Here is a 14562-nt window from a genome sequence, read left to right on the forward strand (position 1 = left end):
TTTAGGTGTGGCCATGAAACTTTTTTTTGTGAGTTTCCTGGTAAAAATAATAAGATTATGGTCAGAAAGACCAGTCAGGAATTTGTAGGTTTTAACTATTCTGTTCTGTTCTGTTGATCCATTAGTTGTATTAAGTTGTGTTTATCCGTGATCCGTTTTAAGTTCTTTCTATTTTGTTTGTCATTCAGTTTGTTAAAGTCTCCTAAAATGATTAGCTCTTTGTTGGAGTCACAGGAATTCAGCATGAGTTTTACCTGATCATAGAGATCCACCTTAGCGGTGGGTTGTCGATATAGGCAAATCATGGTGAGGGACATTTCCTCAGATGGTGTAGAAATCACACTAACACAATCAAACTCAATATTATCTGGAAGAGCAATCTCCCTACAAGTAATGGTATTCCTCACATAAAGAAACACACCCCCTCCTTTTCTCTTCAGTCTGTCCTTCCTAAACACATTATATCCTGACATAGATACAATAGTGGATGGTGACGACTGTTTTAGCCAAGTTTCAGATATTCCCAAACAGTCAATATTGGACTCAAGGAGGAGATGTTCTAGCGATTCCTGTTTATTGCAAATGCTGCGGAAATGTAATATCCACTGAATAGTTCGGCTTGCACTGAGGATCCCGCACTATTTTTGCTTGATTCACTGTTTGAAACATTTTTGTGTAACGGTGTTTTTTAAAGCCGGATTTCTAGGCTTTACCTCGGTGCAGTTGTTGACAGTGGAGCAGACAGAGCTAGCCCTTGGTTTGTGGTTCTCTGTTGCTAGGCTGCTAGCCATCGGCGCGGACCCATAGTCCTCCGGCAGAACTAGCTGTTCAGCTAGCTTGCCCTCGTCTGAAGCCAGCCGGCAATGCATGGATCTCCGCTGCTAGCCTCCCCAGCTAGAAATGTTTGGTTCTAAAAACATTCTGAGAATGTTACATTCATTGTTCTAGGAATGTTTCAGCGGGAAGTTTTCTTTTGGTTCCCAGAATGTTCTTCTGAAAGGTATGATAACGCTCTCTAAAAACATTCTTAACATTTTTGGTGATAACCTTCCTAAAATGTTTTTGATAACATTGTTAGAACATAATGCCCTACTATTCTTAAAAACGTTTCAGCAGAAGCTTTTATTTTGGTTCCCAGAATGTTCTTCTGAAAGGTAGGATAACGTTCTCTAAAAACATTCTTAAAATGTTTTTGATAACATTGTTAGAACATTATGCACTACCGTTCTTAAAATGTTTTCAGCTGTAAGTTAGATTTGTTTATGTTGCCAGAATGTTATTATTTTAGAGAAGGATATCATGCTTTATGTTTAAAACATTATGCAATGTTCTGTGGTAACAATTTACTAAAATATTTTTACATTATTAGAACATAAAGACATAATATTCCTTTAATTGTTCAACTCAAAATTCCTGGGTAAGTGGACTGACCACTGTGGTCATTAGGATGATTTTGATAGTTTACTTAACTATTGGAATTTGACTATTAACACATGTAAACGGATGACACGGAATCAGCTGGTGAAAGTAACATTTGTTTATTAGAAATGGGGAGAGATGGGAGTGGAGGTTGGTTATGGCAGCAGTGGGAAAACAGTTGTTCCAGGGAGGAAAGACCTGGCTGGTCTTGGGAGTGTGGAAGGCCTTGGATTCCTCCTGGGAGAGACATAAAAATGAGTGTGAGGCAAAAGCAGGCAAAGTTGTCAAAGATTATGCTGGTAAAAAGCTATAGCGGCAAGCAACAAACCGTTCAGGGCAACAATCCGGCAGGGAATGAGTGCAGGCTGCAGGCTTTCATAATGTGGCTGATGAGCAGGTTGCAGGTGTGGTTGATTGGAGATTGCTCCCAGCCGTGTCAAGCAGACCAGCAGGCAGAGAGAGAGACACACAGTAGAAACAAACACATACAAACAAACACTAACAGGGGTTTCAGGGACGGGCAGTGACAGTCGGTCCGTTCCTCTATACAGTATGTCTGTCGGTCTCAAATCTAAAGGGTGCAATAACGATTTGTATCCAATATGCATAAACAGCGGACACTGTTTATACGCAGCCCTCACAAACCACACACGGCCAGATAGCTTATATCTAACAGTTAGAATCTACATCCGAGACACAACCTTTAGAGTCAGAAAAAAGTGTGATTATTTTCTGATATTTTACACATGATATTATGAATACTGTGGGCCTACATAACTTAGTGTGATTATAAGTGCATGTGAGTTAGGGGTGTAACGGTATCCGTATTTGTCCCGTACCGTCACGATTCGGACGTCACGGTTCGGCACATGCAGTCACGACGAATACGCCTTTTTTTTATGAGTGGGAAAAAAGTCTGTCCTTCAAGGCAGTATCCAATTCACTATATATAATCCAGAGGCGGTATTGCGCCTAAAAGCTGTTTGCCAGCCGCCATGAAACAACAAATGAAGAACAAGAAGAAAACACAACAAAACGAACAAAATACAAGAAGAAGAAAAGTTAGTATTGCGAGTTCAGATAACACACAGGAGCTAGAACCCACCTGCTTCTTTTAAATCAGCTGTGTGGGAACATTTCGGGTTCCCTGTGGACTATAATAACGATGGAGTGCTAGTGGAAGATCGGATAAGGACGGTGTGTCTGCGTTGTTCGAGAGCGGTGCGGTATGTTAATCTGGTATCACGTCCAACATGCTAAATCATATCCGAAGGCATCTCCCAGATTTGCCAATCACCGGAGCCCGGCAAAAGACAGCAGCAGTTCAACAGCTTATCCCCGCTGTTTTTAAGAAGCCAATATACATCAAAGCCGAGAGACCAAAATAAATAACGGAAGCTTTTGGCATAATGTTTTTCAACGGTTATGCTGCGTCCTTATGCAATAGTAGAGGAACCCGGCTTTTATTGACTGTGATTGAAAGTGATTGAAACACTTTCTTATTATTTATTTTGTAATATTTTCAAGACATTCTTTTTAGTTTTACAGCTTATTGAACCTTTTTGTTTGACATCAGCCATTATAGATAATATGGCCATCTGAGTGTGTGGGAACTGTTTGTGGTTTGTTTTTAACTGTGTAATAAAGTTAATTATTCAAAATGTTAGAGTTCCTTATTTTTAAACTGAAACGTGCACTACTGTTCAAAATAAATAACAACAAACCTGGAATTATACATTTGGGACTTTTTTTTGGCCTTTTTCTTGTTGTACCGAACCCGTACCGAACCGTGACCCCCATACCAAGGTACGTACCGAACCGTGAACTCTGTGAACCGTTACACCCCTAATATGAGTGAATTTTGGAATGAATAAATTCGTTTTTATACGTCCTATTAATTGTCTCAATGCGCTCATACATCTGTGGGTCTTCTCCGGAGGTTTTTCCTTGTACGATGTGAGGGTCTAAGGACAGAGGGTGTCGTATTGTCATACTGATATTCTGTACAAACTGTGAAGTCCACTGAGACAAATGTAACATTTGTGATATTGGGCTATATAAATAAACATTGATTGATTGATCTTAAGAAGGTTATCACCAAACATTTCCAGAATGTTTTTAAAGAACGTTATCCTACCTTTCAGAAGAACATTCTGGGAACCAAAATAAAACTTCCCGCTGAAAACCTTCCTAGAACAACGAATGGTAACAAACATTTCTAGCTGGGAACTCACACATGCCACCGCAAGTATACAATATCTGCTTACAGCTTATCATGAATTACGTGCTTGTTTGTTTTTTTCAAAAGGAAAATATGGTGGCATCAGATCTTTTTTTAGAACATCCTTTTCAAACAGATGTAACAAGTTTGTTTTTTAAAGCACTCTAGAAATAAATCTGGCGTTGACCATGACTGTGTTAATATTTGCCATAACAGGAACGTTTTATAAAAAAAGAATAACATCCTGAAAACATTTTCAGAATGTTCTTCATTTGTTATCATGTAACATTGAGGGAATGTTTTATAAAGAACATCTTTAATGTGTCATCCCAACAACGTCCAAAACACATCCTTAGAATGTTGCAGGCGAAACGTTCCACCTTTTGTTAACGTATCACATTAAAGGAACATTCTGTCTACAACAGACCATGGCTTGAAGATTCGTTAAAAGCAGACGTAGCCTTTTGTTTCCCCTGTAGACAGCTTAAAGTGAATACGTCTTCATCTGATGCGGCTTTTACTGTGAAAGGTGTTTGCGACTGGAAACACGCATTACAGACTGATAAAGGACTGCTAAGACATGCCGCATCAAAAAAACAAATTTCATGTGAGAGTTTGTGGAGAGAGAGACAGATACGCGAGGAAACAAATAAGGAAATGAGTACTTTGGTGCACACAGATCAGTTGGCACGGAACCGTTATTACGTGTCAGCTGTCGTTGATATTATAGCTTTTTTAGCTGTCAACCAACTCCCTCTCAGAGGTGACCACGATTCACTCCACAGCATGTCCGAGTCAGGCAGTGGGCTCTTCCAATCGCTGTTTGAGTATACGCTGCACAAAGATGCAGAGTTGGCCAAAATAATGGAAAGTATTCCCCACACAGCAACATACACCTCTCACGACATGCAAAATGCCATAATAGAACTAACAGCAGTTCATCGCCTCCGTCTCTACTATTTCTCTCCGAGTGCAATGATGAGGAAGCTGCCATCCTTAATCCGTGTGCCTTGCTCGTGATTTACCAGTGTTTGTGCTGCCACACACACAATGTTTCAAAAGTGGTTTCTATGTTGCCATTTATTTGTGTATGTATTTGCGATAAGTGTGCGTCTTTACGCAATGCGGTTGGCCTTGCTGTTTGATATATATTTTGCCGCAGGCACATGACGGTTTTGTGTGCCCTCCCATGAAAATCATATGCCCTACCTTTAGATTTGTTCTGGCACCGGGTCTGGCTCAGCCTCTCCCCTTAACTCCTAACAGTCATCATCATGTCAACCACAACACAGAGAAATACTGATAGAAATATGTGTAGTTGTTGATACATTGCTGACAGAGGGAACTACATTTGAATACAGATTTAAGAAATATCAGTTTTTGAGCATGTCATAAGCATGTTTTGTCTTGACTATATTACAACTATATTATAATAAAATAATATAGTATTTATATTATTGAATTGATTATTATTATTAGTAGAAGTAGTTTATTTGCATTAATTATATTTTAATCTTTTTGAGGCTAGTATTTGGCAGGAAATGCAGACGTATTCACCTGTAAACATTTACCATTTACCTCACTGTATAAAAAAGTAACTGTGTTGATAATAATAATAAAAAGGAATTATATTTGCAAAGTAGCCTACTTTGTTTCCCAAACAATTTTTGTCACTCCTGTCGGTTGGGGGGGGGGGGCCTCATCTCACAATGTCGCTTGGGGCCAGGGGCGCTGTTTAATGATGTATCCCCCACGTGTTATATTACACACACACACACACACACACACACACACACACACACACACACACACACACACACACACACACACACACACACACACACACACACACACACACACACACACACACACACAAACACACGCGCGCACACACACACACACACACACACACACACACACACACACACACACACACACACACACACACACACACACAACATGGGTGGGGATTCATAGAAACATTCTTACATGTTTAGTTAAGATTTTCAAAACAGAGTTGAATTCAATTACTTTACTGAAAATGATGTAGGAAGCAAGGTCGGATCATCAACAGGGAGATATTACAAGATACAACTCACTGAAATGAGATTGTGTACACATGTCTCTGATATGTCAGAGGACAAGTTTACTACAGGCCTGTGCGCTTACAAAAGTATTGCAATAACATTGCATCAAATCTACCGTGACTCCACTTGAGGAAGGTAACATCGGCATAATTAATTTAATTTATTTTGTATACATGTACAGTAGCTACACAAATAAAATCTGAAATTCATGACAATCACTTTGAATATACTTGAAAAAAATATGCTCAATGTATTTATTCATCAGTTTATGGATCAGCGAAGTGCAGTTTTGATACTCTTAAAGGGGCTTTATTACGCTGATTTTCAGGTTTCATATTTGTATGTAGTGTCTCTACTGTGTCATGTCTCCATGCTTTATTGTTCAAAAAGCTCTTTATTTTTCACATACTGCCTGTGCTGCAGCACCTCTTTTCACCCTCTATCTGAAACCAGAGCCCAGTCTGCTCTGATTGGTTAGCTGGCTGTCTCTGTTGTGATTGGTTAACTGCCTAAAGATGTCCCAACCCTTAGCCTATTGCATACAATGTGTTGGAGCACTAGCCAATACAAGCATGAGTGTTATGTAGTGATGTCACTATGTCTTGGAAGTAAACAAAGGAGTCCAATGGAGGCGTTTCAAGCAGGGGGGGGAGTCAGTTTATTTGTGTAGTACTGGACAGATGTTACATTGTCCCATTGCATATGAATAAAGATGGTCACAAATCAAGGTCATTCTAATTTTACTCTGTCTGCTGGAATGGATATTGGATTGCTGACACATTTCTAATAAGGTAGTACTGTTTCAAATGTTGAGTTTAGAGCTTGAGGAAAAAAAAATGTATGCAGCTTTAAAAGATAAGGCTGTAAATATTCTATTTGGATGTTTTTATTGTCAACAAATCCTATAGAATGACCAAAAGCAACCAATTATAGTCCAGGCAGCTAAAGCATGATGCAACTTATTCCTCTATAAATGAACTGGCTGGCATGCTTCTTCATTACAATGAAAACTGTCCCTCTGCTATGAATCCATTAGTACTTATTAGCATTCCAAAAGTGTAACTCACAGTTTAGAATAGTTCCCAAAATTAAAGAACAAGTTGGCTAAGTTGAAGTAACAAAAACTACTGTGGCCAGATGTTCTAGCACATTACGTTTAAAAAAATTCATAATTGTACTTTTTCTCAAGATTAAATCATAGTAGGAATACATGGGCTAAGGTCCGAGTCCCATAACCTCAGGCCAAGAAAGTTATATTTTCATTTTTGGTTCGGTGATTGTTGGCAGGATTAAGGAAAAAATAATTGACCATTATTCTTGAAATAGGATGAAGGTTGAAGCACGGGCCTCGGAATAAACTGTCCTCAATATTTGTCGTAATATTGTCCTCTATTGTTAACATTGTGATATAGGCTATTTGGCCTTGGCAGGGCTGTACTCTCCTTTAAGTTCTTAAGTGTGTCTTATTTTAGTTAAAGGTTCAAGTATAAGTTAAACTAGTCTTTAAACATAGGGACTTTCTTTACACACATAATAACTCTATTCATGGAAAAATCCTCATATTTTTTATTTTAAAGAAAACACAAACACTTCTACTATGAATCTGCCTCGGTGGGGTCCTCCTGAAACTGGTAGCAGTTGGGATCCCCTCTGACTCGAGGCGTTGCTGGGATCTGGACCCCGGTGTAGGGGTCAACACACCAGCACTCGCCCCGCTGGCCGTGGTTGGACATGTTGCACTGGAGGAAGAAAAACACAAACTAGACAAGTTGGAAAACACTAGAAACTAGAGGGAGGGGTAAGGATGCACAGTGGGAAGCAGGGGGTGCGTTAATGAAGCATGGCGTATGGAGGCTCGAGATGGGTGTTTGTTTACTCGTGTATCTTCTGATGGCGGGGGGCCACTGGATGAGAGAGAGGGCTATGGTCCGGACGGGACGACACTCACCCAATAACAGCCCATCCTCAGGTCATGCCCCCAACTCACAACACATGCACAGCCACACATGCCATCACAGACACACACACACACGCAGCGGCATGCCAGTAGACTAGCCCCCCCGCAGAGCCCCCCTCCACTCAGAAATTAGGTCGTAATTGAAGTGGACACAGTTTACGCCGCACACGCGGGGCGGCAGTGGAGGGGACGGCCAAAAGAATGAAGAGCTCGGGGGGAAAGAAAAGACTTTCCATTTTCTTCCTCCGATGAGAAAGAACAAAAAAAGTGACAGTTACAGTAATTACCCCGCGACAAGGAGGGACAACTCCAAAGGGAGCCGAGTGTTGAGGAGGTACAGTGTTCCTCCCTGGGAACCGGGGACTCCGGTCCGAAACAATGCTGTTGTTTGTGACCAGTGATGAAAATTGGCTGAGTGGTTGAGAGCCCTGCTTTAGGAAACGGTGGCGCCTATTCAAATCTTCTTTTCTGCTCCACTATCCTCGTAAGAAAACACTGGATATGTGACCTTGTTTGTCCTCTGGTGCCTGATTTCTATGGACGAGCAGAATTCAAATTCAAGCCCCCGGTCGGAAGCGTGGTTTCGTTCCTCGGCTAAACAAAAGTCTTCCCATGAAGTACGCCAAACTGTTTTATTGCCTTGTAACCTTGAGCTCAGAAGCTGTTGCCTCATTCATGGTGACAACATTTCCACACGTATGTGTGTGTATGTGTGCGTGTGTGCGTGCATAAGGGAAAAGTGTTAAGGAAAAGGAGTGTGTGACATTATTAAAATAAATGGGGGGAAGGGGGGGTTGTGTTGTGAGTGGTGGCAGGTGGGAGTGAGGGGGAGGACATATTTTTGCCAGGGTGATTTAATCAGGCTGATACAAGAGTGTGTGTGTGTGTGTGTGTGTGTGTGTGTGTGTGTGTGTGTGGGGGTGTGTGTGTGTGTGTGTGTGTGTGTGTGTGTGTGTGTGTGTGTGTGTGTGTGTGTGTGTGTGTGTGTGTGTGTGTGTGTGTGTGTGTGTGTGTGTGTGTGTGTGTGTGTGTGTGTGTGTGTGTGTGTGTGTGTGTGTGTGTGTGTGTGTGTGTTTATAAAATGAGGCGACATCCAAGGGAGATTTACACAAAGTGACACAGTACGAGAGTTTGTGGGATTTTAAGGAGGTAAAAGGAGAACACAGGGAGAACATAACAAATTAGACAAAACTAAAAACAAAGTTCACATACAGTTCGGATTACAATTGAGGCTTTTTTTTATATTATACAACAACCTCTAGCCAAATTCTAAACCTGACGACATTTGCAGTCACTGCAGTCTGAGCTTGTGTGCTCCCCATGAAACAGTAGCTCCCTGCTGCTGGCCAAAACCACTGAGTGATGTCACAGCAGGTGGGTCACCTTTGACAGCAGATGGAAAACACCTGCTGTGACATCACTGACGGACACATGGCCGGTGTTGTGACATGCCACCCTATAGAGTGGTGCAGTGATGTCGTATTTTTGTGAGATTACCCGGAAGTTAGCATTGCAAGGGCTCCCTGTACAAAAATCCAATGGGGATGTATTGGCGTTTGGAATATTGCAGAGAACATACAACATAATCTCCACATAATTAACACTTATATGATTTTGAAAACATAATTGCAACCCTAATGTTAGGCTTTAAAGGAACATATAAGCTGTGTGTCATAAACTAAAGAGGGTTTTTCCTGATGTATTTTATGTCATAGAACAACATCTGAAAATATCTTAAACTTGTGTAAACCACAGACCTTCTTTCAGGCTTCTAACCAAAAACACATTCAGGAAATGTTCAGAAGAACTAACCAGAAGTTGTATGAAGCTAACTTTTTATTAGTTTCATGAGTTGTAGCGATCATTCCAATTGAAAGCTAATTTAAATATGATACATTTACTCACTGACATGTACGGAGCCCTGGAGGGTTCATAGAAAGAAAAATAAATAAAACGAGGCCACCTTTTATAAATTTGTGCAAACGAGATGTAATTTGTGCGCAGGAGATGTAATTCGTGGCCTCAATTTAAATAAAACAAGGCCACGATATACTTTCTCGTTCGCACGAGAAAGTTACCGGTGCGCCAAGTAGGAAGTGGAGCGCACAGGAGGAGACAACCGTTTCATTGCAGACTGTTATGTTTAATTTAACTCAGACTTCATTTTAGGGACATTTCGGCCAGAGGTGTTGAGCTATTTGTTTAAGCACCGGATTCGCAAAACAGGAGAGACTGTGAACCAGTCTGCTTTGATCTATGAATTCATGTCCGTGACTCCCACAGACAGTATCTGCTATCTGCGCGCAGAGAGCTGTGTCTTTTACGCAGCGCCTTCACTGTATTTACCTTCATTGGAGATTGAGGCTGCTACGTTTTAGCCACACATACACACACACAATTAATAAAACGTGGCCTCGTTTTATTTATTTTTCTCTCTATGAACCCTCCAGGGCTCCGTAGATATGAAATAGTAATGAGCAATGGAAATTGAATGAAGGATAAGCAAAGTAGGGCAAAACAAAGTATGCAATTCAGTTTAAAAGAAACTCAACCTATTGCTGAAGAGATGATATATATTTTTAGTTTGCGTCACTATACTATAGACATTTTAACTATATTCTTACTAAAGTATCATGTATATCTAGAGGCTTATCAGTATATGTTTAAATGATGCCTGTATGAACTAAAATGGTCTAACAGTACCATAAAGTTGGAGCATCTGTAATCAGCATTTAGACTATTATATCAATACTCATTTGGAAGTCGATATGTATTAGGGACAGTATATATTGTACACATCCTTGCCTTACACAATAAACAATGGATCATTACAGAACAATGCTTGCGTGTACATCCTCCCCTACTGTACATGTAGGCCATATTGGATCAGCAGCCTCATTAAAGGAAAAGTCACACCGTAATGGGCATGGCCACCAACTAAAGGTCCTGAGGCAAAGGGAGATGCTGTGCCACTGTTGGCACTGTGCCACCATTAGAACTAGATTTACACCCAGGGACTCTCTCCAAGACAAGGCCTCAACATGTGGTGAGGGCAAGATTCCTACATGCCACAATTTCTCTATAGACAAAAGGCTAAACGCAAGGTATGCACAAGTATAATATACTGTAGGCACAAAAGTGCTGACAATTTATGGACCATGTCCTGCAGATACTTGTTATAGCAAAAGTCTCAGCATTAATGTAAGTGCACGTAGGTAAACGACTGAGAAGGTTGAGGGGTTTAAATTAGGATTTGATTTTAAACGTTAACATTTCACGATTCCTTTCCTCAAGACCCTATCTCCGAAGACATTCTTGATATAACCACACTTTTGTCAACCTCACCAGCTGTCATTTCATACAAGCTATAGATTGTTTGTTATGTACTCACTATTTGGTTGTTGAAAAACTCTTGTTTGGTGGATCAATCTGTAACAATACTAATTGCATATCTTTTTTAACATATATATTTATTTTTGTTAACTAAAGTTTGTTGCAGAATTATTTGACAATGACATACTGTAAGATGATGTCATTAGTATTGTGTCTATAGTCTATACGCTTTGCTCTTTGTTAGTCCTACCAAGTTTTTTAATGATGAAGCTTCCCAGCCTTACTTTGTAGCTTCGAATGTCAGAACAGAACATGTGAAGATGAATTTGCGTACGTTGGTGTGACACTCTGGAATCTACCAGTCAGTGTTATATCTGAACAGAGTGATTGTTGAGGTGAAATGGCATATAGTGACCCAGTGCGCTGTCCTTGGCTCACCTGTTTGAGGTTGTACAGTCCCTGTCTGTCACAGTTTGGAAACTTGAGCCCGTACAGGTTCTCCAGCGGGCCTCTGTTATCCTCAGAGGTCATTTTGGAGATCTCCTCTAAGACTTGTTCCAGCTCCTGCTCACAAACGCTCTAAAAGGACAAGAGAACATTATTAATTTAGCACAAGCACAAGGCATACATGAATACATGTGCATACAATACATACAATCACAGTAGCAAGGCTACTTTAAGTCAATTGAACTGAAGCAATAAAGGAGACTTAAGTTGGAGGCCAAAGAATATGCTCTGTCCAAGAAAAAGAATGGCAAACATAAACATGTCGGTGTGTCTTTAAAAATGTCACAAATACACACATTAATAACTAACAATTTGTACGAGGTGCACAGTTAGGCAAGCACAAAGTTCAGCCAATTATTGATGCCAGGCTGGTTGAGGGGAGCATGAGCGGCTAGACTGGCCCGCTCAGCAGGTGGCCACGCCCACACACACACACACACACACACACACACACACACACACACACACACACACACACACACACACACACACACACACACACACACACACACACACACACACACACACACACACACACACACACACACTTTGCTGTAACACACAGAGTGTATCAGGCTGCCACTGGGATCAAAGGGGTCCGGTCTTATGATTAGTTGGCTGAAGATGAGAGAGCGGGGCAGGAGGCCCCCTTATCAGACGTTTAAACATATGGATGAAAAGTTATCTTTCTTTCTTTCTGGCTCTTTCTTTTACACTTTCCTCCCTGCAGTCATATATTGAAGTACAGGTTAAGGTAATTTTACGTCAAACTGTGTAGTGCAGAGAGCGTATTTTCGTTGTCTGAACAGGAAGTTAGCAGGATTTTCGATTACAGTTTTTCTCAATCGCTAAACCCACTATTTAGAATCAAAATTCCTTTCATCAAACCAACAGCACAGCCATCGAAACAGAAAACCATTTCTCTACAACAGTATACCATTTATCATTGATATCACACAAAATGCAGATGCTAAGCAGTGTTTTGCAAAACAGATCACACAATTCTCTAACTGAAGTTACAATTCTCTACACAAAGATCAAAAATCTGTTGTGTAACTCATGTCTACAAAACAACAAATAATCTTCTCACAGTGGATAACACTTCCTCATAAACTTAGACCATAGCTACACTAATTGACACTTGATGTGCAAAATATTAACACTTGTTATCAGTCAATCACCCCATTGAAAAAGGTAACTCCATGGAATGTACTGTATACCTTACAGTAATGATGTTACATTGAAAACATGTACATGATAGAATTTGCATGACTGTACTTAAAATATTTTTTTAAATGGTGCCGGTAAAGCTATAATAGTGTTGATATGACTTGCATAGCTCTTTGAGATGTTCATATGGGGAGGATTAGCTATAGCTGATACAACATTTTTACAGTCAGTAATTGTGGTCTTTTCCTTTTTGCACATTGAGAAATGTTTTTTTTTGTATTGGGGTGAATTGAGTACTTCACTTCCATGTAAATGAATTGCTCACAGCTGACATCAATGAATTTCCTATAGTACTGTAATTGTAATTAGTGAGAATCCTATAAAAGACCTCCCTCACTTCAGTAAGATGTTTGTGTAAACAAAATGGCTGATCGAGTAGGTAGAGGAGCTCTGAGAGGAAGAAGGAACCCTGTTGTTCAGCGAGGAAGAGGGAGGGCTGATGTTCAGAGAGGAAGAGGGAGAGCTGATGTTCAGAGAGGAAGAGGGAGAGCTGATGTTCAGAGAGGAAGAGGGAACCCTCATGTTCAGAGAGGAAGAGGGAGGGCTGTACGTATGCGTGGTGGAAGAGTTGAAAGGGGACCAATGCGAACAGTAGTTTCGGACAACACCCGTGCAACTATTGTGGACCACGTCATAAACCATGGCATGTCCCTCAGTGAGGCTGGCCAAAGGGTTCAGCCCAATATACCGAGATCAACAGTGGCATCCATTATTAGGATCTTCAGGCACGAAAATAGGTAAGCTACTGTAACCCTTTTTTACAGCACTTCATGCATTTCTATTTTGATGTAGGTTTCGATCACTGTTTTTATATTACAGTACATAACATTCTCAAATATTTATTGATAGAACTGAAAGAGCACCCCGCTCTGGTGGCAGACGAAAGGCCTTTACTCCAGAACAAGAGTCTGCCATTGTTGATATGGTTGTGGCCAACAATGAAATCCGCTTAAGGGAGATTCAGGCCAGAATAATTGCAGACCAGGATGTCTTCAGTAACATTCAGTCTATAAGTGTTGCAACCATTGACCGGGTGTTAAAGAGGCAACACCTCAGAATGAAACAGATCTATAAGGTTCCTTTTGAACGCAACTCTGACCGTGTGAAGGAGTTAAGGCACCGGTATGTACAGGTAAGGACCTCAATCACACTGATGGCTTGCCTATATTTTTAGTATGTCTGACTGCTTACAGTAATGTAAAACGGTCCTCTGTTTGTTTCATTTTCTTTAGCGAATGATGGAGCTGGAAGGCAATGCATTACCACATGTTTTTGTATATGTGGATGAAGCAGGCTTCAACCTCTCCAAAGTGAGGAGACGTGGGAGGAACCTTATTGGGCAAAGAGCGACAGTCTTTGTTCCAGGCCAAAGGGGAGGAAACATAACATTGTGTGCGGCTATCTCGACACAAGGCGTCCTTGCTCACATCCCTTTAATGGGAGCATATAACACGCAACGTGTCCTTGCCTTCCTGGATGTCCTGTATGACGGACTTGTGCCACCAGAAGAGAGGGATCAAGTGAGGTCGGTTCACGTGGTCATATGGGACAATGTGGCATTCCACCACTCTCGTGACGTGAGGGCATGGTTTGAGGCTCATCCACACATGGCCATGGAGTTCCTCCCTCCATACTCCCCATTTCTAAACCCCATTGAGGAGTTCTTCTCTGCCTGGAGATGGAAGGTTTATGACCATCATCCTCATGACAGAATGCCCCTTTTGGACGCAATGAATGCTGGCTGTCGGGACATCTCTGCGGAATCCTGTCAAGGGTGGTGTCGACACGCAAGGAGATATTTCCCACGC

At 41.0% G+C, this 14562-nt stretch overlaps 1 protein-coding gene and 1 long non-coding RNA gene across 2 annotated transcripts in view; both read right to left on the reverse strand.

Moving 5' to 3' along the window:
• Positions 1 to 1522: 1522 nt before the first annotated feature.
• LOC307028156 lies at positions 1523 to 5318 on the reverse strand. Its single transcript, XR_013804851.1, has 2 exons — positions 1748 to 5318; positions 1523 to 1656 (listed from the first exon to the last, which is right to left on the reverse strand). It is a non-coding gene; the product is annotated as an uncharacterized lncRNA (long non-coding RNA).
• A 1043-nt stretch (positions 5319 to 6361) lies between these two features.
• igfbp2b (insulin-like growth factor binding protein 2b) overlaps positions 6362 to 14562 on the reverse strand; it is a 72108-nt gene continuing 63907 nt past the window's right edge. Inside the window, exons 3-4 of the mRNA XM_079663203.1 lie at positions 11456 to 11596; positions 6362 to 7466 (exon numbers count right to left, since the gene is read on the reverse strand). Of these exons, the coding sequence (XP_079519329.1) occupies positions 7323 to 7466; positions 11456 to 11596 (285 nt within the window). The 3' untranslated portion in view covers positions 6362 to 7322. The remainder of the gene's footprint in view (positions 7467 to 11455; positions 11597 to 14562) is intronic.

The sequence above is a fragment of the Notothenia rossii genome (assembly GCF_949606895.1).
Source record: "Notothenia rossii genome assembly, chromosome: 2".
Classification (NCBI taxonomy): domain Eukaryota; kingdom Metazoa; phylum Chordata; class Actinopteri; order Perciformes; family Nototheniidae; genus Notothenia; species Notothenia rossii.